Raw genomic sequence first — 20,404 nt, forward strand, 5'->3', positions numbered from 1 at the left:
GCTGGCCAGGAAGCACTAGCTTGTCTTCTCACATAACTCCAAATGAGCAGTAAGATATTCAGGCCTTTCACAATTATAGTTAAGGACTTCAGCAACTTGAAAGAGAGGAAGCTCCAGGAGTGTCACCACCTCTGCAGAGAGCTGTAGATGGAAGGGAGAGCAGAACACATTCCAGCCCAAAAYGGGACATAACACTGGCCCCAAAGTGGTTACAAAGAAAGGAAAAAGAATGGTAAATAATCTTGTAGAACAGTGGAAGGAAATGGATCTCAGCACAAATTGCATGAAGGAAGCACTAAGCAAGTTTTATAAAGGAAGCAGGTAGCCTGAAGTGAGGTCTAAATGTCCTGACCTGTAGGAACCTGAAACCACACACCAATTAAGAGCCATGTGTTTGGGTGGCTTCATAGGCTTTCRCTATCTAGAGAATCATATATGGTGTCATGCATGAATAAAGAATTCAAGAGAAGGCATGAAATCAGCTGGAAGGAAGAGTTTGAAGAGAGAATACTCTGCCTAAGTGGCAATGTGATGTGCCAGTGTGGAGAGGGATCAAGGAAGTACAGGTGGCTAACAGCCACCCTGTGAATTCTAGGGAGYGGGTCAGTCATACGGCATGCTCTTTAGTGAAACATTTAACATGTCATGTCACACAGAAAAGATGCATCTGCTGCCTAATAAAGTCTGGTTTTAGGCAAAGTAAAACCACACTTAAAAGCTCAGACTGGTCTGTACGTCCTCCTATCATCAAAAAGTATCTGTAGTGACACTTCAAGAGACCGAGATCCTGGTGACTTGAACATCAGCATTTCACAACATTCTGTCTTCAATTAAAGAAGGAACACATGAATTACTTATTTTCATTTGCAAGTCCTGGGAAAAAAACCAGCAGTGCCCCAAACTCCAGGCACTACTGGTCACCAGGAAACTCATGAMGTGTTAGAGAAAGAAATGGACCCAGGGCTGGGATAGAACAGTGTGAAAAACAGCACCTGGCTGGGTTTGGGACTAAGCAGGTCTCTGCTCCGGCCACAGATCAAAGACTTCCTCAGGGCTCCATGAGAAGACCTGAATGTACTGCTTTCTGCTGTCCAGCAGGAMAATAGCGTGATGTGCTGCTTGGCATGAAATCTGGCAGTGCAGAGATTCATCAGGAATGCAGCCAGCTTTTTGAACACCCCAGCTTCCTCCTCTACAGCGGCACAATAGCAATGAAGAGGAGGACAGTACTGTAACAGCAGGYGCTTGAAGGGACACAAGCAGGGAAAGAGACCACTCAAGAACAAGAACTTTAGTTCATGGGAAAGAAGGCAGCCAAGTGCAGGGACTACATTCTTACTGCACAAGGGAGAAGGCAAGGCAAGCCCAGCGGAGTCAGTGGCCAGCGTGCCACCTTCTTTGAACAAAAATGGTTCCAATGGTTACAGGACACTCGCTATTAGCTATGTGGTCTCATATATACACAGTGAAGCACCAGTGACAGGCCCCACTGAGAACATGAAAGAATATGGGCACATCCAATGTCTCTTCTGTCAGGCAGCAATGCCAAGATTTCAGAAGTAGGTCGCCACACACACAGATGCATCAAAGGAAAGGCTGCAGGCATGCTAAATGCAGAATTTGGCAATCACACTGTTTTCCTTGATCTAGCCTACAAACACTGTCATTTCACACTAAAACCTGTCTCTGCCAGACATAGCTTTCCCAAAAAAGCYAGCAGGACCCCAGCCTCTTTGCAAGCAGAGTATGTGCATCTTACAAATCCTTGGGCTGCTCAGTTTATGCACGTTTACCTACAATTGWCACAGCCGAAGTCAGCAGCAGACAAAAGCTTGTATTGTGGCCATATATTAACTAAATCTTAACAGTTAAATAATGAAAGTGGCTTCTCACTGGGGTCAGTTCCAGGAGTAACTCTGGAAGCATGCAATCTGTAACTGCAGGCAGGATGTTGGAAGCAAATTCCATCATCTGAAAGGAAACCTCCTGCAGAAGGTTCCTAGTATGCCAAAACAGTTTCAGAAGTGGTTACATTACTGACAGAGAGTTACCTGTCTACACTCACAGATCCTGCAGAGCTGTCAGGAATTGTATGTGGAGCCCTCAGGAACACAGCAGGCTAGGCAACAGACTTTCCTGAGGACGCATGAACATGCCTATGCAATCAACAAACTCATAAGCAGCTGATAGGATTYATAGGAGAAGGAGGTAAGAGTTTTATTTTAAAACATAGATCCTAACAACACAAACACTTCCTCACTTGGGCTGTTGCAGCCTGACAACTGTAGGCCCAATTAGCCTCCTCAATACAGCCTCAGCTTAGCAAAAAGTATGCTTGAGCCTTCTTCATTAATTTCTTGGTCCCTGAAGTAGTTCAAGTATGCAGAAATGGAGAYGCTGGATGCAGATGAATTGTTCTCTGCTAAGGAGGAGCTGTTTCAGAGTTGTAGAAGCAGTTTCAATAAGAATGAAGAGAAAGAGATAGAAAGGCTCTGTTAATTCAACTTACGTGAAGAAGTTTTTGTCACTTCTGTTGATACTGGTATGTTGCTGGTACTCTCTGGAAAACACAAGAGGCACAARAAGTTATAATACGGTGTCAGATGATCCTCTAACAGCATTTAGCTCCAGAATGGAAAAGATAAAGAAGAAAATGTATTCAAAGAAGCCAGGTTACATTCTGCTTCAGTAGGCAGAGGCTTCAATCAGACATCAACTCGTGAAAGTTGAGTTGAGTTTCCTTTCGGGAAAAAAACAAAAGATGATGGTGCCTACTAGTAAAACTAAGAAAAAACCCTGTTCCTTCTGAAAGAAGCCAGTTGTTCAAKCTCTCATTTCCTCTGGGAATAACTGATCAGTGGCAACAGGAGAAATCATGCAGATGGCTCTGTTTCTAGAAGACGTCAGTGTGAGTATTCACTCCTTATGCTTCTAGGCAGTTAAATTTTGCAAAGATGTGTCCCTGTTCATATCACTTGAATTGCCGGTGAGTACATCCAATGGTGTCACTTGCCACTTCAGGGAAATCTTCTAAGTCACACATGCAAACCCCGTCCCTCATGGACTGCTGGGGGCTCTGTGATAGAAATCAAACAGTTGYTCTGCTGAAGAGATGAGAAAAGTTGTTCTTCCATACTGGTCCTATGTATATCTCCTCATGCTATTGCTTGTTAYACACTGGCATGGACTGCTCGCAATCACTTGTTGGAGCAGCTGATGGCTAAGGGGGATGTTGCTGCCATGTTCAGATCCTTGCTAATGCAAAATGCACACATGGTAGATAGCAGAATGTAGAAAACCTTTGTTTAGGCTTCACAGATTTTCACAGAGACTTTGCTCCAATGACAGCATTTATTTGTGAGTGCTCTGCTGTATGCRCAAGCCACAACTGTGTGCAATTTCTCAGGTGTGAACAAATCGCTCTTCAGATGTATTTGTCAACAATCTTGGRCTTCCCCAAGTTCTCAAAACAGATTTCAGACTTTAAGTGGTGCATTTCAATGCAGCTGCACAAGTTTTGACTCTACAGCTGGACAGAGGYCCTGAATGCCAAGAAAAGAGTCTTGCCCTGAAACTTCAAGGCACACCAAGAATCCTCTAGTARGTCAAACAAATAGAATTTAGAAAAAAAAGCTTCATAAGAGATTTAGGAAGAGGAAACTCAGGAATGTTTTTATTCTTTTTAGTGAATATGGATTCCAGTGGTTCTCTGCTCACTGTCTCCAGAGTTCACAGAAACTTGACCAGAGACAAAACTAGTCCAACTGTGTTTCCTTCAACATCCCTCTTGTTCAATTTTAACATTGTCTCTGAACTTTAACTTCTTACTTGCTTGCTTCTCTTTCCTAATTTTTTYTTCCATCTTGGTCCAGCTTTCTTTGGCAAATACAGTATTTGCCTAGTTAGTACATCCCAGTTTCATCTCCCTAATGGGAGGGAAAGTGTTATGCGGCATTTCCTTGGCAGCCAGCGGTGCGTGGCATGAAAGCGAGTATCATAAGTAAGATTTTTAAGGTCAAAACCTTTGCATTAGGTCTTGGAACACAGTGGCCTGTAGCCAGGCAGCTTTCAGTATTTTGGGTATAACAGCAGTTTGCTATTGCGCAGCTGYGCTGTCTGAGCAATTAACCTTTCTTAGTCACATCAAGAGATGGAACAGGTCTGACAGCTGCATAGCTCAGCATCTGGCACAACTGGAGCAAATTTTTCTTTCACCATTAAAGAAACCATGTTCCATTTAGTGCCTGTGCTGATCTTGATGGAGCATTTCTTACTGGCACTTTCCCAGCCCAGCTGTGTTAGTACAAACGCCGACGGGAAGCTTCCCTGCCAGTGGAAAATACAGTCAGAGCCTCCCACACCTGAAACGTGCTGAGAAATACATTTGGAAAACAAGTGGCAAAGTCACACTTTATCAAGCCCCACTAGTAACATTGGTGTTGGCAGCACTAACAGGGGATGCTAACATTTGGAAGACACAATATTTGTGTGTATTGCTTACYACACTCTGTACACCACAGTGGTAAGAAAGGCTTTTTACACTGCCTGAGAAGGTCAGCACACACCCACGTGACAAGCTATCTGAACACAAGAAGCAAACAAAAAAGCAGGCTGTCAGTACTTGCCCGAGCTGTAAGAGCTGGAAGTGTTTTTTCAATCATGGTACCTTTGTTGCTGCACTCTGCCAGGGTATGGTGGCGGCAGCCTGCAGCCTGTCTTCATCATCACATTTAGGTCCCCATGAGGAGCAGCCACCTCAGAGGCTAAAACCAGTTCTGTCCCTTGGCACTTCTAGGAATATTAAGCCTTGGTGAAGTGCTGTTTCCTAAAACTGGGTATGTTTGTGCTGGGGCTTTCTTATTGTAAAAGTATTGAAGTATCAGTGAGAAATTCTTGTTTGGGGAYGCTTTAAAGAGCAGGTCCTGCAGCCTCTCAGTCCTATTAGCTTAGTACTCTGGCCAGCAGTATCTTCTGCCTTTYACTCTGACATGATAGGGAAGAGCTCCTTCAACTCACACAGAACTCCTGGCAACCCCACCAACTTTGCTGGCCTTGATATGTTGATCCATCCTTCCAGACAGGGAGCTTTGTTTGGGCTGCTGAGAGGACACAACTGTGAGTGGGCAACAAGCTCTGCTGTAKGGCTCTGAGGGAGGCAGGAGGCTCTTCTCCTCCTCAGCAAGAACCTTTTCTCCAGGATAACCAAATATTTAAGGGCTTTACAGCTGCTGTTGTGAACAGCCCTGTGCATGCCCCCCACAGCCTTTTCTCCCCCACTCAGTTTTTTCCAGTTAATTTGTCAAAGGCCTAACACAAAAAAGTCTGCTTGAGCAAAATGAAGGGATTTGGTTGATCACATAAGTTTTGGTTCAGACCTTGAAGGTGGTGGCTTGGAGAACTCTGACAAGGACAACCTGGGCTTTAAGGAGTATTCAGACACCATGAGATTGTAGGTGGTTAGAGCTGCGAACAAGCTTTTTATCATCCTGAGGTGTACTTTCTGGCAGCAATGTAAGTTTTGCACCTTTTTCATTGTGCTATTCAGGTGATATAATCAGAATTATACAAACAATGACACAAGCTAACATACACCTTGAGGAAAGGGGAGAATCAGACCTCTGCCACTCGGTTGACAGACAGCAGAGCAGGCAGCAGTTGTGAAGAAGGTTGGTAAGACCATAGTCAGAGGTCTCAGAGGCACGCAGGCATAAGTGGTCAAAGACACAGGGTGATCCAACAGCTAAACTAACGTCTGTTTTTTARAACTACTATACCATACCCTTTTCCTCCAAGAAACTACTAATCTGAATCAGATTAAAMGAACACTGCCCTTAATCCAAGTAAGTAAAATGGCAAGAAAAGGGGGAATGCAATACCAAATTGAGTGATGGCCACGGTTCTTTCTAGGAGCGAATCAGTGACACTGGTCYAGGCATTCTGATTTGCTCCAGCTGAGAATCTGACCCATTATRCCAGCTGGTTCAAAACAAACCATGGCCCACGTTGCCTCCAATTATGCTAGAGAGAAGAGATACCCTTCTTTGATCAAGTCTTGGACAGAAGAAGGGCCTCTTTTTGCATCTGAAGTATTTTGTAGTTGGTCCCATGCTCTACAARTGCTAGATATTAGGTGTTTTTATTTAATTATTTCTCAGGCATCTTCCTGAAGCTAAACTACTGTCTGTCTCCAGAAGAGGATGAGCGAATTAAAATTAAATGAATTATGAATATCAGATACTTACTGGTTACTGTACAACTTGGAGCTGTTACTACTACTGCAAGTGCCATGGATACAAGCCCAGAAGCTTGCACAGGCCACWGACTTTGTAGCTAATGAATTCACCAAGGCTCACCTCTGTCTACAACTGAGACACATTAACAGATYACCTGAGTCCTTCTTGTACCCATCAATTCAGGCAAACCTGTCTCAGCCATCCACACTAATGAGTCAAATTGCATCAACTCTCTTTCCACAGACATGAAGGAATAGTGCTCACACAACCCCAGCAGTTCACCAGCATTGTAGACTTCTGGATTTTGAAATACCTCTGCATGAATCCACCCTTTTGTATCCTGAAACATGCYGGGCAAAGCAAACATCCTCAGAGAGGCAAACAAATCAAGTCAACAGGTTTTAATGGAAAAGAATGACACCACATGCAGCTAGAGCATGCTTGACTCTTTATTAAAAAATATCACTTAGCTAGTTGTCTAAATAAGGGGTTTTGTGAGCAAGTGGAAAGCTTTGGCTGTGAAGTACTCTGTCAGTGCTATTTATTAAGCATAGAAAGGTCCTAAGCTGATGAGAAAATGCACCACAAGAATTTTGCCAGAGTAAAGTAACAARTAACTATTTTCTATTGCATTAGTAAACTTGAGCACTATTTATACAATACCAGGAGAATTTCATGCCTTTACTCTGACCTCAATTACAATCTTTCTTAGGGGAGCATACATGAGTATGAGTGAATGAAAATAAGAAGGCTGCTCMTATCCTGTGGGCAAGTTGTATTCATTATAAATTTAAAAGAGAACAGAATAGCTCCTATCGCTTGCTATTAGACTGGTAAAAACTGTGTTTGTGTAACTATTTTTACATTTGTTATGTTTTTAATCCACACACATGACTCCATAGATAAGGCTTTATATGTCTTCCAGTAAAACTGAGAAAATTTAAAAGTCTGTGTAGGTTAATAGTTTGTGTGTGGTGTCTGTTTGTGTTTATGTGTAGCAAAAGCTAGTAGAAGAGCAAATTTGGCAGTTKCAAGTAGCAACAAGGTTTATAATAACAGTAACTGTAAGACGGACAGGAGTTACTATTGCACTGAATATTACTGTTCTAGACATAACAGTTTACCACTTCTGAGAATCAGATCAGGAATAATTAAGGCTCGCTGAAAACAACAAAAAATGTTTTACAACCTTTTTATTGAGAGATACTAATTATTCTATGCCTGGAACAGGGAGTTGAAATCAGCAACTTTCCAACATGTGACCCGAGTGGAAAATGTGTGGCTTTTCCACTTCTTGGGGAAAAGCCCCAACACATTTGCCCTGCTCTTCATTAGGTTTTTTTTTTTTTTTCCTAATGTCTATTGTTAGTTGATGTTAAAAACAAGACACCATGATAGAGAGACCTTTGGTCTGGCCCTGGAGTGCTCTTTTGTGACATACACCAGAAAAAAAAAAAGGTCAACTAAAATATTGCTAGTTTGACAAAATTTTAGGGAATTCAAAACAGGAYTTTTTTTTAGATATTGAGAAGCATTAATCTTTGAGGGGAAATAAAGCGCTCACTCTTAAAGTACCTATCACAAAGGGAAAGGATCTAGTCTGCAGACAGCAGGGCACACATAATAAACATGACCAGGTGAGGTCACTCAATTAAAGGTCATAATTTAAGTTATGGTTCACATGGCAGAGCAGACCAGTATGACCATAAGAAAGTCAGGCCCTCTGGTGCATTTGCCAAAGGTGGAAGAAAGCAACCTTTCTCCTCACTTTGAGAGATTCAGCCTTCTCAGATACCCACACTTTAGTTTTCTACAGTGGCTCCTGGGCTACACTGGGCCCTTCCCCAAAAGCTCTTTAACAGCTAATAACAAGAAACAGTTAAATGCGCTGGATTTTTGTCTGCTGTTTCATTTTCTTTCTTTAGTTTTAAACTCCTTCTTTCTTATGAATATTTCAAGACCTCCCAGATACACAGGACCTGAGTAAAGACTGCCCTTCAGGGCTCATTACCGAGWTTGGATCCCAAATCTGTCATTAAGCCAGCAAGGGGAAGAGGTCAGGGAATGTGGGGGAAGGAGGGGTGAGGAGGTCACCCGTGCAGGAGGTCTATTCCTGTTTGCAAGGCAGATGTTGCCCTTTGAGGCAGTAGGGATCTATTGCTCTTAAGTCGCCAGATGTTGCCCATGCTGTTTCTCAAATCCAGGTGGAAAATTCCACCATTAGAAGGAAAATGGTGAACAATTTTATTGGTAATTTATAAGCAATAGTAAGCAGAACAGGCTCAGATGTATGTGTAGCAACCAAATATGCATGATAGATTTATTCAGCCAATGAATGCTGCCATGCCTGAGTCTAGATGATCAAATATCACTGAGATGTTCCAGTTCAGATATCATTGAATTTCCAGTTCAGATCTGTACAGACAAGAACCAGCTGTCAGGTTTAGACTGGATTCAAATTTGCCCCACATCCAAGGGAGTTTGCATGCATGTCTGTGTTTTTAACAACTTATATTTCATAACACAATTAGACAGATTTTAACCTATATGTTATAGATGCACATAACAGGGCTTGCCCACAAATATTTTCAACTGAGACCAAACTCTTGTCCCCCTGCAACAGGAGTGTTTTGCAGTCATGTAGCATAGCCCAAAAGGAAGTTGAAAAATCCATGTCATGAAGCACAGGCATGAGGTCCCACATGCACTCCCATGACACCATTCCTTGTCTGAGAAAGTAAKAGAAAATAGTCAGGAATTTTTTTTTCATTTATCTGTATCACTGCCTAGGCACAGTGCCTACAGTTGAGTTATGGAAATGACATAGGAGCTTTCCATGTAAGCAGCTAATGAGCAACCAAATTTTGTATTCATGGAAACCAAGAGAGTCTACAAAACTACACAGAAACACCTACCCATTTTTCCTCTTAGTAACATTCCAGTAAATAACACTTGATCTTTTATATCAGTCTCTTGACATCTGCTCATGATTATAATACCATACAGCTAGAATGAAATCCTAGCACTTGAGATTCTTTAGTTGATGAAATAGAATAGCAAATACACAAAGTGAATACAGTCAAGCAATTGCTGTGTGATTACAAAACAGCAGATAGACAAAGACAAATCCCACTGGAAAAGGTTTACATTTGGTTTTCTGTTTATGTAAATGCCTATTTCCCATTTAAGAGCAGAATGTGGAACAGAAAAGCATGCCTGGTAAATTCACATTGCTACAACATCTTTAACCCGTCTGAGATATGCAGAGAACTYCAGCTTTGTTTGCTAATGAGGGTACGTTTGTTTGGCACTTCACAACTGGCTGGACACTGGAGTTTGAATTATGGGAGCTGAATTAGTCAAAGTCACACTTGARAAACAAGATTTCAGCTGAACTGCTGCCTCCAATGCCTTTCCAAAGGAGAAACAGTACTGCAATACATTTGTATGTAATGGAAACATTCACAACATTTCCTCAGAAGCAATTGGAACTCCCTGTAAATGAAATGAGCCCTGCAAAACAAGCAATCTATAATAACTGTAAACCTTTTGAATAAGTCTGAATGCTATCTGTTTCATGAGAAGCTCTGTTCCTCAGGAAATAACCTTAAATCACAACACCGAATCACTGAATCAAAGTACTTGTATCACACTCATGCCTTTCAATAATCTGCCTTCAGACACATTCATGCCTTTGTCTTTACTATATTAGAAAACAAAGGAAAAACCTAACAAAACATGTGAAAGTAAAAATGGTGGAAGTCAGAGCAATACAAACACTACTTAAAGAGGGAAGTGCTGGTTTAGCAGTTCAGACTATGACACATTTTAGGTGAAATGCAAGCTTCCCCCACTGTGTACAGTGGAAATTAGAGCAATAGTCCCTTTCCTTCCATCTTTTTCTTATGTCCACTGTTTACACCGTCTCTTGGTGTTACCTAGAAAATGCTGATTAGTCCTGAAATCTGTAGGAGACATCCCATTTGTGTGCAGGGAAAATCAAGCACCTCAACTACATCACAGACAAGTCAGGCCCAGCTACTTTTCTTAGTACACCGAACATATTTCAGTGCTTCCACTTCCACTTCACTTGCCAAGTTTTGTCCTGCTCCAAAGCCCTTCATCCTGCTGGCAGCTTTAATTMATGGTCTTTCTGAATGTGACAGTAAAATAATGAGTCAAGCCTTACCATTGGTGTCTGTGATGATAACACTGGCTTTAGTGCTGTCATTTCCTAGCTTGCTGCTCACTCTGCACACATATTCCCCAGCGTCGGCCAACGTGGCTCTGTAAATGTGAAGCTCAGAGTATTTCCTGTGAAATCAGAAARAAACATATAAACATCCTGTACTGGAACAACAGTCATTGCATCAACTAAAGCCGTTTTTTTCACCCCTTTCAACAGAAAGTTTTCTCTTCTATTCTTACTGATTATTCAGGTTTGAAAGAAGGAACAAGAATAAAAAAAATTTCTTACAGGCTGCTGGAAAACAGGCATATTCATGAACTCAAATGAAGGTACTTGTTTATGCTTTTCTGTATGAGAGAAGTCTTTGCTCTTAAAGGAAATCTGAAAAAAACCCATCCGACAACCATGGTCTCTCAGCTGAACTGTTGGCTATCCAGATGTCATGAAGATGGGTGAAATATTAAAATAGATTACCCTTCCCTACAGGTTCATATTACCTGTAGCAGAGTTCTGGGTAAGTACTGTAGTTCCTAACATCTGACTAAATAATCATGAGATTAGAACACACCGCACTCTTTAACAGCCTCTGAAACCCCAACAGTAAATCATTCTCCAGTGCTAACAAAAAAATCATGGGCAGGAGCACAATTTGCATGAAACTACATTTTGTTCCTGGCTCAGAGATGTAATTTAATCAGTCTCCAAGGTTTTAAGATTAGATTTTCAAATGCAGAGCTCCTGCCTACCCATTAATTTTGTAGGAACATGTTCTGGTGTCATTCATGGGGTCCCCAACACACAAGATGGCAATAATCCTATTATGTAGACTGCAGAGAATGACTAGCTTGGGGAAAATGTGCACATTACTGCTGTTCCCAGTTACTGGTTAAAAGAAGTGCTCTGGGGAAGTTTCTGCCTGTCATAAAACCTGATCTACAGAATAGCCAGAGTGCTTGAACACTCGCTTCCCTAAGCTGGTCTACCCTGACTTGAAGGGCTGATCCCAGGAGGCAGCTATTGCTCACTCTAAAAACTCATCATCACTGTCATGTCTAGCTATGACAGCTGAGCTAAACAATGTTTGGGGAGCAGCTTTGCTTCAGCACTACAATGTCTACTAACTCTCTGTGCAGAAATCACAGCTGGTGATTTACCCCTCCTGCAAACCCCTGAGCAGGGCTTGGCTCAGAGCACAAACAGGTCTGTTGTAGCAGTGTGGGCTTCTGAAGCAACCAAAATGTTAATGTCATTTTACAACCCATCTTTGTGAGCCATCCCTACCTCCATCACAGGACATTATCCTATCTCCTACCAAACATTATTGGCAGCKCAGCCTTCCCAGCCTCCGTGTGAAAGTCCTACTGCTCAGGAGTCAGCCCTGTGGCGCTCATGGAATGAAAGCAGGGTACGAGGTGGACCCCTCTCTGCCACAAACGTGCATCATCAGAGTTTCCCCTCATGTCCTGAAAGAGCACTGCTTTCTTGAGGCTGCTGGGCTTGCAAGAGGGAGCAGCAKCCAAGCTAGGATTAGCAATTTACTCATGTTTTACTCAAATGGTAAAGAAATGTAAAGCTGACTATTTGGGCYCCCTACCCGGGAAATGTTGGGAGCCCAGTTTCCAGTGCTAAATTAATTAACTGGGCTGCACCTCAGATGGCACACAAGAACAGATTCCAGCTGGTGGCAACCATGAATACACAAGAAAAAAGCGGTAAAGCCACTGACAGAAATGTCAAAAAGTTGAATGTTACTGCATCTTTACATGAAAATTTTGTGTCTAACAGCTATGCTTATACAACAGTAAAAGWGGCCTGCTTTTTAATTTGCCTGCCAGCCATCCACCTTTGTAACAGCCTGACCAGGAACGTTGTGTGGTGTTCCTCACCTCCTAAGAGCTTGTGTGGACATGTGGTATTTCCTATACTGCAACAGGTTAACTCTCAGCCATACTTGCAGACACTTGTCTAGGTGGAGAGGAAGCTGTAGCCTTAGGGAGCTTCAAATGGAAAGGTAAACAGGCTTAGTTTTTTCAAGAATTCACTGTAACCCAGTGAAAAGGAAGGAAGCACAGCTGCAGCTACATCACTTTAATGTGGACATCCATTGCATACTCGCTGTATGTATCTATTAAGTAATATTGACATATTTTTGTTTTACTTGATACATATGGGAAAAGACAAGGAATTGTGTCTTCCTCTTATGATTTATAGTATTTTATTAAAATAGGTGAAGCAACTATATTTCTTACTAATCCATTTCTCACAAGCCAAATTGACTCTTGGTTTTAGGAAAAAACCCTGTAAGGAGTTTTGTCTCTGAGAGCAGGAGAAAAAATATGAATATTTATAGCCTTGAAAATATCATTGAGAGGTATTGGAGCAGAATTCAAAACAGTCAGAGCAGAAGATGACTCATTAATGGCTGTAAATGAGGCAGTTTCCTAGCAATACAGTACTCCAACAGTACTCACTTAARGCCCCAATAAGGGATTTTGTTTTCAAAGCTTTGTCCTTTTCTCAAACTATATCACGCCACTCCAAAAATAAAAAAGCCTCTCCCTGTAAGATTTGCTTCTGCTGAATCTTTAGCTCATTGCCACTATGACACCGCTGACTCGTATTCATACATGAAGGGGAAAGAAACACATCTGCAGAATGCAGTCCCAGCCCACCTTATCTGATTGCTTGAATTCATTTTGCTCCCAGCCTCCATYTGTCACCCAGAATTGCCTGTCTGCAGGCAAATATCCAGGCTAAGCTTGGATGAAGCTCAAGGTACAGGGCACTTACACACAAAGCTTCCTCCTGCACTACTGCACCCAAAGCCATCAGCTACATGAAGTGGCAAACACCTTGTCTCTGCCACAAAAAAAAMCGAACCCTGGTAAGAGGGTCTCTCCTCATGTAATGAAGAATGATGGACTTGTACAATACACTGCCCAAACCAATGATGTACAGGTTTCACCTGCATGAGTAATCAGAGAATGAAAATGAAGGGGACAGCCATGGGAAAGTTAGCTAGTAGGTGATTTTTTTCTGTATCTCTACTGCCACAAAGAAATAGCTTAGCACCTGGACACACGAATCAACCAATCACAGCCTCATCAATCATCAGCAATCATTAGCTGAAACTCAGTGACTGCATGCTCTTATTCTGACAAATATGAGGGGAAAAGTGAGTGTTTTAAATGCCTTTCATTAAAATTTGAACTCATTCAGTTTCTCTTGACTCTCCAGTGTAATGAGAGGGAATACAGCCGTTTAGTGTGACTCACTCGTCATAAAAGTATAAAATCACACAATAGTTTGGGTTGGAAGGATCCGTAAAGCTCATACAGTTCCAACCTCTCTCCATGGACAGGGCTATCTTTCACTGGACCACATTACTCAGACAGCCCCATCCTTCCTGGCTTTGAACACTTCCAAGGATAGGGAATCCACAACTTTCTGGACAACTGTTTCAGTGTCTCATCACACTCACAGTAAAAAATGYCTTCCTAATACCCAACCTAAAACTACCATCCTTCAGTTCAACAAGATTCCCCATTGTCACTTCACACCCCTGTGAAAACCCAGCCTTCTTGTAGCCCCSTCTTAGGTACTGAAACGTGCTGCRAGGTCTTTCCAAAACCTTCCCTTCTCCAGGGTGAACAGCTCYCAATTTCTCATCCTGTCTTCACAGGAGGGGTGCTCCAGTCCTGGGATCAACCTAATAGTTTTTCTCTGGACTCACACCATGTCTTCGTTGTGTTGGGGGCCCTAAAGCTCAATGTACTAGTCCAGGTRGGGCCACCATGTGCTGGGGTTCTGTGCCCTTGAATCGACCCTGAAACCATCCTAGGGAGCTTGGAGGATGAAACCATTTGACATGCAAAGCAGTCTTCAGAACGTGGCTGAGCTTTGAAGAAGCCTGCATTGCCACAGGGTCTTCTAAACTCCTAAAACACTTAAGAAAACAGCATCTGCTCCACTTTGGCAGATCCTTTGATCCAGCACTGCTCACATTAGCCAATGAGCCCAAAACAACCAAGCTGCCATATTGTCTTTTCCTTGCATGCTTCAGGTGTCAAGCTAAGGTCTTAATTTTCAATTCCTGCGACAGGCACTTCATCATATTGCCAGATATTTTGCAGCTTGTTAAAAAACCTGAATTCAGCTTTAGCTCTGGCTATGAAGACAAACCTCAGAAACATTTATTTTTCTCCCAACAATAAACGGGTTTTATTCTGCCATCACACAGTGAAAAAGGTGTCTTCATGCAAAATGCTACACTACTAAAAGTCTGTAACCATTGGGCACTACTTAAAACTTTGCAAGGTTTTYGTAAATATGTTAGAAAGTGTTATTTTTAAGTGTTTGAATTGAAGATGTCATGTTAATGCATGTTAATGGCTCTTCAGAAACCTGGCTACCTTTTATGTAACCATGTGAACTTTCAAACAAACATCAATCCCAGACAGCCTAACAACTACTCTAATCTTCCCATTTGATGTTTCTCACACTTGGTAGTAGTACAAAATCCACACTAAAATGCTTGTTGTAACAATACAGCAGCATATGAATATGACAAACATTTATCAGTATGTCATCATGCAAAAACACAGAGAACATAAGTGGGGGAAAAAAATTCCTTGATCTCTGATACTCTTCTAATTTGCACCAGGATCTTTTTAACGTGTCTTTGCTTACTGCATGCCTTTTTATGCATTCATTTGCACTGCATTTCCCCCAACTCTTCTTAAGCTTTATAGTGTGTCTGTCCCACTTTTCATCAAAATAAAATCTATTTTCTCTTTAACTGTTAATTTCTACTCCATTCTGGATGCACACATGAGTAGCAAAATAAGAAATGGCAAAGCACTGACACGTCCCCAAACTAAAATGTCAAAGTAGGAAGGCAAAGAAAATCCTTCAGATGTTAGCAGACATCCCTTTTCTTTCCTGTTTTTGTACTCTACATCAAGTGACTTTCATGTCTGTAAGTAGACATGCTTCTCCATTCCACCTGACATTTCTAAAACACAAGAGAAATTCCAACCATGAGTGGTATCATCGTGACTGGGGAAGCCCAAATGTGTGAAAYACAGGTCAAAGTCTGCACTCTGCCCACTTACGGTGAGTGAAGATGACCTCGTATTTCCATCTCCCAGAAAAAGGCACAAATTGAATCTCTTTCATGATGTATCTTTTGGGGAATTTCAAACAGTTTTTAGYACAGCAAGCTGAAAAATAGTCTCACACATTCCACATGCACCAATATCAWATCAATAGCTATTAGTTTCTCTTCTGACAGCTCCTAAAAGCTTTTTGGGGGCAAAAAAGAAGACAAAGAAGTGAGCTGGCAAAAGGATTCAATGCTGAACTGATAAAGTCCATCTCCAGAAGGTGAAATCCTAACCCCAGTGAGTTTGGTCAATCAGGATCAGCCAAAATGTAAGCACAGAAAACACAYTGGTTGCCCCTCACAGGCGGCACTGTGTTGATGGGAAAGCTAAGGGCTAAGTTCTGATCTGAACATTTTCTTTACAGAATAGACTGAAAATACAACTCTGACGGAGACATATGGCTCTACAAATGAGTCCAGACAATTTGCCAGGCTATCTGCCACCTGGAACAGCTCCATTTCGCAAATGCTGGAAGGAGACATCACAGGTTCCTTCTTGACATCTGCGCGACCATGGCATGGGGGCTGTGGCAATGCTGCTCTACCCCTCCCCATGTTTCATCTTGTACCTCAGGCTGGGGCACAAGAAACTGCAAGGGAAGGCAGGATTTCTAAATTTTAACCTGAATAATTTCAAAAAGATGAATGTCTATTTGATTATGCCTTCTGTTTTGTCTAGTGAGGTAAGCCCTTGACACAAAGTATGGGGGCAGTGAACACCTTGGAAAGAAAAACCTCTTGCAGAGCCCATTCCCAAACTTCTGTGTCTTGAATGAAAGGAAGGCATGGCATAGCACAGCAGAGAGTAGCCYTGCCTACTGAGAGCAGAAGTGAGAGTTGAAGGGCTGTGTTCAAACAGATTTTCATAACTGGCGACAATTAAAACTTTTTAACTTAAATTACARGTTGGAGACCAAGCAGCAAAAACCTGCTCCTGTCTCAATGCAGTGAAAGCATCGTGTAGTTCCCCTGCTGCAGAAACAAGGCACYGGTCCATCCCTTGGCACTGGTCATCAGTCACATGTAGGGGGCACTTTCCACCAGACAGGAGGATGGAATTTGCACGCTTTGCCACTCAGCTGACATCTGCTACACCAGTGCCTTGCTCTGCAAGTGCAGGAATGTCTCTGGAAAAGGACTACTGCATGTTTGTGYAAGACATGGCAATCTAATGCGGACAGCATACAGTCCTTCTTAAGGACTAAACTGCTTGGAAAGAAAATCTCTAAAATATTTCAAAACCTGCAGTCCTTTGATGATTTTACGTGTTCTTTGATTTTAGACAACAAACATAAGGTACCTCTGTTCTTGTTAGCAGTTTAAAAATGGCCTGTCTCCAAGGTTTACTGGTTAAAATCATAGCCTTTGGCTATCAGAAAACAAATAGAAATTGAAAGGGGAGAATTAATTATGAAACATTTATATCACACTAACACTTCGTTCATACTTTCAGGAAAAATAACAWTGGAGTCCGTTTCCTTAAATTTTCTTCCTGTGTAACTCACAGCTTTTAGCTTTGTGTTACTGCAATTAGCAACCCCAGTGCCTGTGCTCCAGTGAACATCACTTCCCAGCCCTCCAAGCCCCCACAGCCCCACTTGAGAGATATTACTTTGTACTTACTTTTGTTTTTTKGGGATCTTGATATTTTCCGGTCGGTTTTTTTTGGTTATTTCCTTCCCATTCTTTAACCATTTGAATCTGAGCGCAGGATACTCTGAAGTGGTTTCACACCTTAGCACTAGCTTCTGACCCACAGCAGCCTCTTGGTTTTTCATCTCCTTCAATTTGAGGGGCACCACTGAGGAGATAAAAGGACGTGCTGGTGATTAGGCCATCCTTGAAAAGGGAAACTTCACTTACTCAAGTTGAGCTAGGCAAGCTGTGGAGCGCGAAACCCCAACCACACTAGCAGCGCTTCCACAAAAACTCCTAAAAAAAAGGATCATTTGTCCTTAAAGCATAAGGGCATATTAAATGACAGATTGCTTTGACCCTGAAGAGCTCTCCTGCCGCAGTCTTAGCACCTGCAGGCCATAGTGAGAGCCGAAGTGCTGCTTGTGAACACAGCATGGAAGCACTAGCAGCACTTATTTGATTGCGTGTGCCCAGACACAAGACAGGACACTGTGGCAGGCACCTCAGGCTGGCAACGCAGAAAGGCAAAGGCAGGGGATCATGCTGCTTTACTAATTTCAACTGTTATGAGTCACGGCCACCCAAAGGCTCCAGGTGCAACTGGAGTTAAAAGCACAAATATAAGCTCAACAGTCTCCATCTTCTCAGGGAAAGGCTTTTGCTCCAGCCAAACATTATAACCCACATTATACACCTACCTCAAACCTCAGCTTGGCCATATCCTTTCCCTGAGGCAAAAGACAACAGGCTTGGAAGCCCATCAAAAGAATCAATATCAATTAAGGGTATTTTGGACCCAGAAGGGGACACTGCATTGAAAAGGCTCAGCCAGCACACTGCAGGGTTCCAGCTGACGCATCTCATTTTCTCCTGTGTTGTAGCAATAACGTTTCTTGTGTGTCTAAACCTCAAACCATTTCAGGCTTTCTAAGTTATAGACCTCTAATACTACACACAGTTACTGATCTTGGAGCACAGGTTCAGAGGAAGATGCAGTCCATTTGTGAAATACTACCCTTCATTTGACCCCGTGTGCCAGCTGTAAACCAGCAAATATTGTGGTCCAGCATGCAGGTAAAACACCAATACTTGACCTTGCTCTCYCTGAGGTTTAAGGTAACACCTTCACCACTCAGGCAGGGCTAATGTGGGAACTGCAGCTGGGCTGCTGATGGGTGACAGCCTGGAAATCCATCCTGGCCCAGCTGTGCCCCACCTGAACCTCCAGGGAGCCCCTACTGCTGTGCAGCACCTCCAGCTGCAGGACATTCGGTTTCTTGTAATATTGTCCAAGGACACAAATGACCATCATGGCCAAATGATGCTCCATAACATGGAGACCTGGATCCATCCTCCATAACATGCAGGCCAGGAACACTCAAAGAGAAACCAAAAGGTCTCCAACACAGTCCTGTGCAAGAACATGTCAAACAAACGGGACACTATTATAGTTTGGCATTATGTTCCTTGTGTGTTCGTAGAGACCTGCTGACATCAGTGCCCTGAATTATTATTCCTGTAAGACAAAAACCAASCAGCACCCTCAGAGCCATAACTATGAGAAGCCTAAATAAATAACTGATATGCACATACTCAATAAGTGGGTGACTGTTGAAGGCAGCAGCATGGCCTGGCCCACATGGAAGACAGCCTTCCTCATCCCTGAATTCCCTGGAAACTGAGCCCAGAGCAGCATAAACAGTGGTGGTTGGAAAAATATGGTCTRCAGTGAGTGACCAAATGAGGTCATGCCTGCTGTGACACCAGCAGAAGACAGAAAAGGGACAGAGTAGACTTCCATAATTAAAACCCTTCTGATAATGGAAAGGTGACAACTTTTTCCATGCACCTCTGCTGGTGTGGTCAAGTTTCTGGCAGGAAGTATTCTAGATATCAGCAAAATGTCTCAGAGGGAGACTTGTCTGGGAAGGCCAACCACRGACAGTGTACACACAGGGTAGGCACATCTCTCAGGGTGGCACTGGGATAGATCAGGTAAAGGCGCAGCATTTCACAACTAGAATGTCTTCGCATATGTTAGTTTCCATTTTCTCCCACTCCCCTGGATAATTTTGGAAATTTCAGTGTGTTCTGAAAATGCTATGAAAACAATTTTTGATTTCGGAAAAACAAGTGCCCACACACCATCCTGAAACCAATATGTTTGACTACATACACTTTTATAACTGTGTGTTTGTGTGTGTGTATATATATATACACACACACACATACACACATTTATATAAGAACACATGTAAATATTGCCTGCATATAAATATTTTAAAAAATAATAATATTTAAATTTTCCATCAAGAACAATTAGCATTAATTAATGGCCATACTACTGAGGCTTCTGCTGATAGTTTCATTCCCTCATTAAAGAGTTAATGTTATAGTCTTTTGTCACTGTATAAGAAAAGGAGCTGCGGAGGTTTGAAATACAAAGGCAATATTCCTTATTTTACCATATTTCACTTGTTATAGTTCTACTCCGTATCTTTAATAAATTAAAAGAATAATGACAATTGCAAGGATGAAAATTTTTGTGCTTTAAACATCAACTAGTTATTGACTGTTCAATCAACACAGCAATGTGAAACTGGGAATAAAAGAGAGATGCCATTTTGTTCCTGATTTTTATTTTAATTCAGTATTATCTGCTCAAAATGACTTGCAGATTTTTTCCCCCATCAGAGCTGTCAGTGAAAAAAAGAGAAGTGTTAAATTAATATGCTCAACTCTTGCCATGATTCAGGAGTTACCGGGAAACATAAAAGAGGATTTAATCAATGGCAGTGACCCTAACTAATTCACAGTAACTTGCTGTCCAAGCATGCAGGCTCTCCAGGGAAAACAGTAAAAGCTGTTCACAGACATGACAGAAAAGAGATTGTTTCTTTGGGGTTTTTTTTTCCCCTTCTTTTCATTTCCACTATGTTTGTTTCCTTTCAGTTGCAGTTTTGCAAAAGTTAATCAGACCTGCCAGGCATATGAGAAAGCTTGTGCTCATAAAACTACAGTATTGTGTACTTGGACCAAGATCAGCCACAGCTTCCAGTGCTGCAAGAGGTAGCTGACTTTCATCACAGCCTGTGCCAATTCCATGGTGCTGGTAAGACAGGACCTTGTCTGCAGGGTAAAAATCCTTTTAGAATCTGAGACAAAAATGATAACTAGCCA

The 20,404-nt window shown here is 42.1% G+C and overlaps 1 protein-coding gene across 4 annotated transcripts in view; it reads right to left on the bottom strand.

Annotated features, from left to right (window-relative positions):
* Positions 1-20,404, bottom strand: part of NRG1 (neuregulin 1) — a 168,617-nt gene that overhangs the window by 120,803 nt on the left and 27,410 nt on the right. For 2 of the 4 annotated variants that reach the window (XM_057373269.1, XM_057373270.1), the window contains exons 2-4: positions 17,210-17,387; positions 10,423-10,547; positions 2,510-2,560 (exon numbers count right to left, since the gene is read on the bottom strand). In XM_057373269.1, the coding sequence (XP_057229252.1) occupies positions 2,510-2,560; positions 10,423-10,547; positions 17,210-17,387 (354 nt within the window). The remainder of the gene's footprint in view (positions 1-2,509; positions 2,561-10,422; positions 10,548-17,209; positions 17,388-20,404) is intronic. The other 2 variants (XM_057373274.1, XM_057373275.1) reach the window with 1 other exon arrangement.

The sequence above is a fragment of the Malurus melanocephalus genome, unplaced genomic scaffold, assembly GCF_030028575.1.
Source record: "Malurus melanocephalus ecotype Western Australia unplaced genomic scaffold, MMel_1.1 scaffold_191, whole genome shotgun sequence".
In the NCBI taxonomy this organism is placed as follows: domain Eukaryota; kingdom Metazoa; phylum Chordata; class Aves; order Passeriformes; family Maluridae; genus Malurus; species Malurus melanocephalus.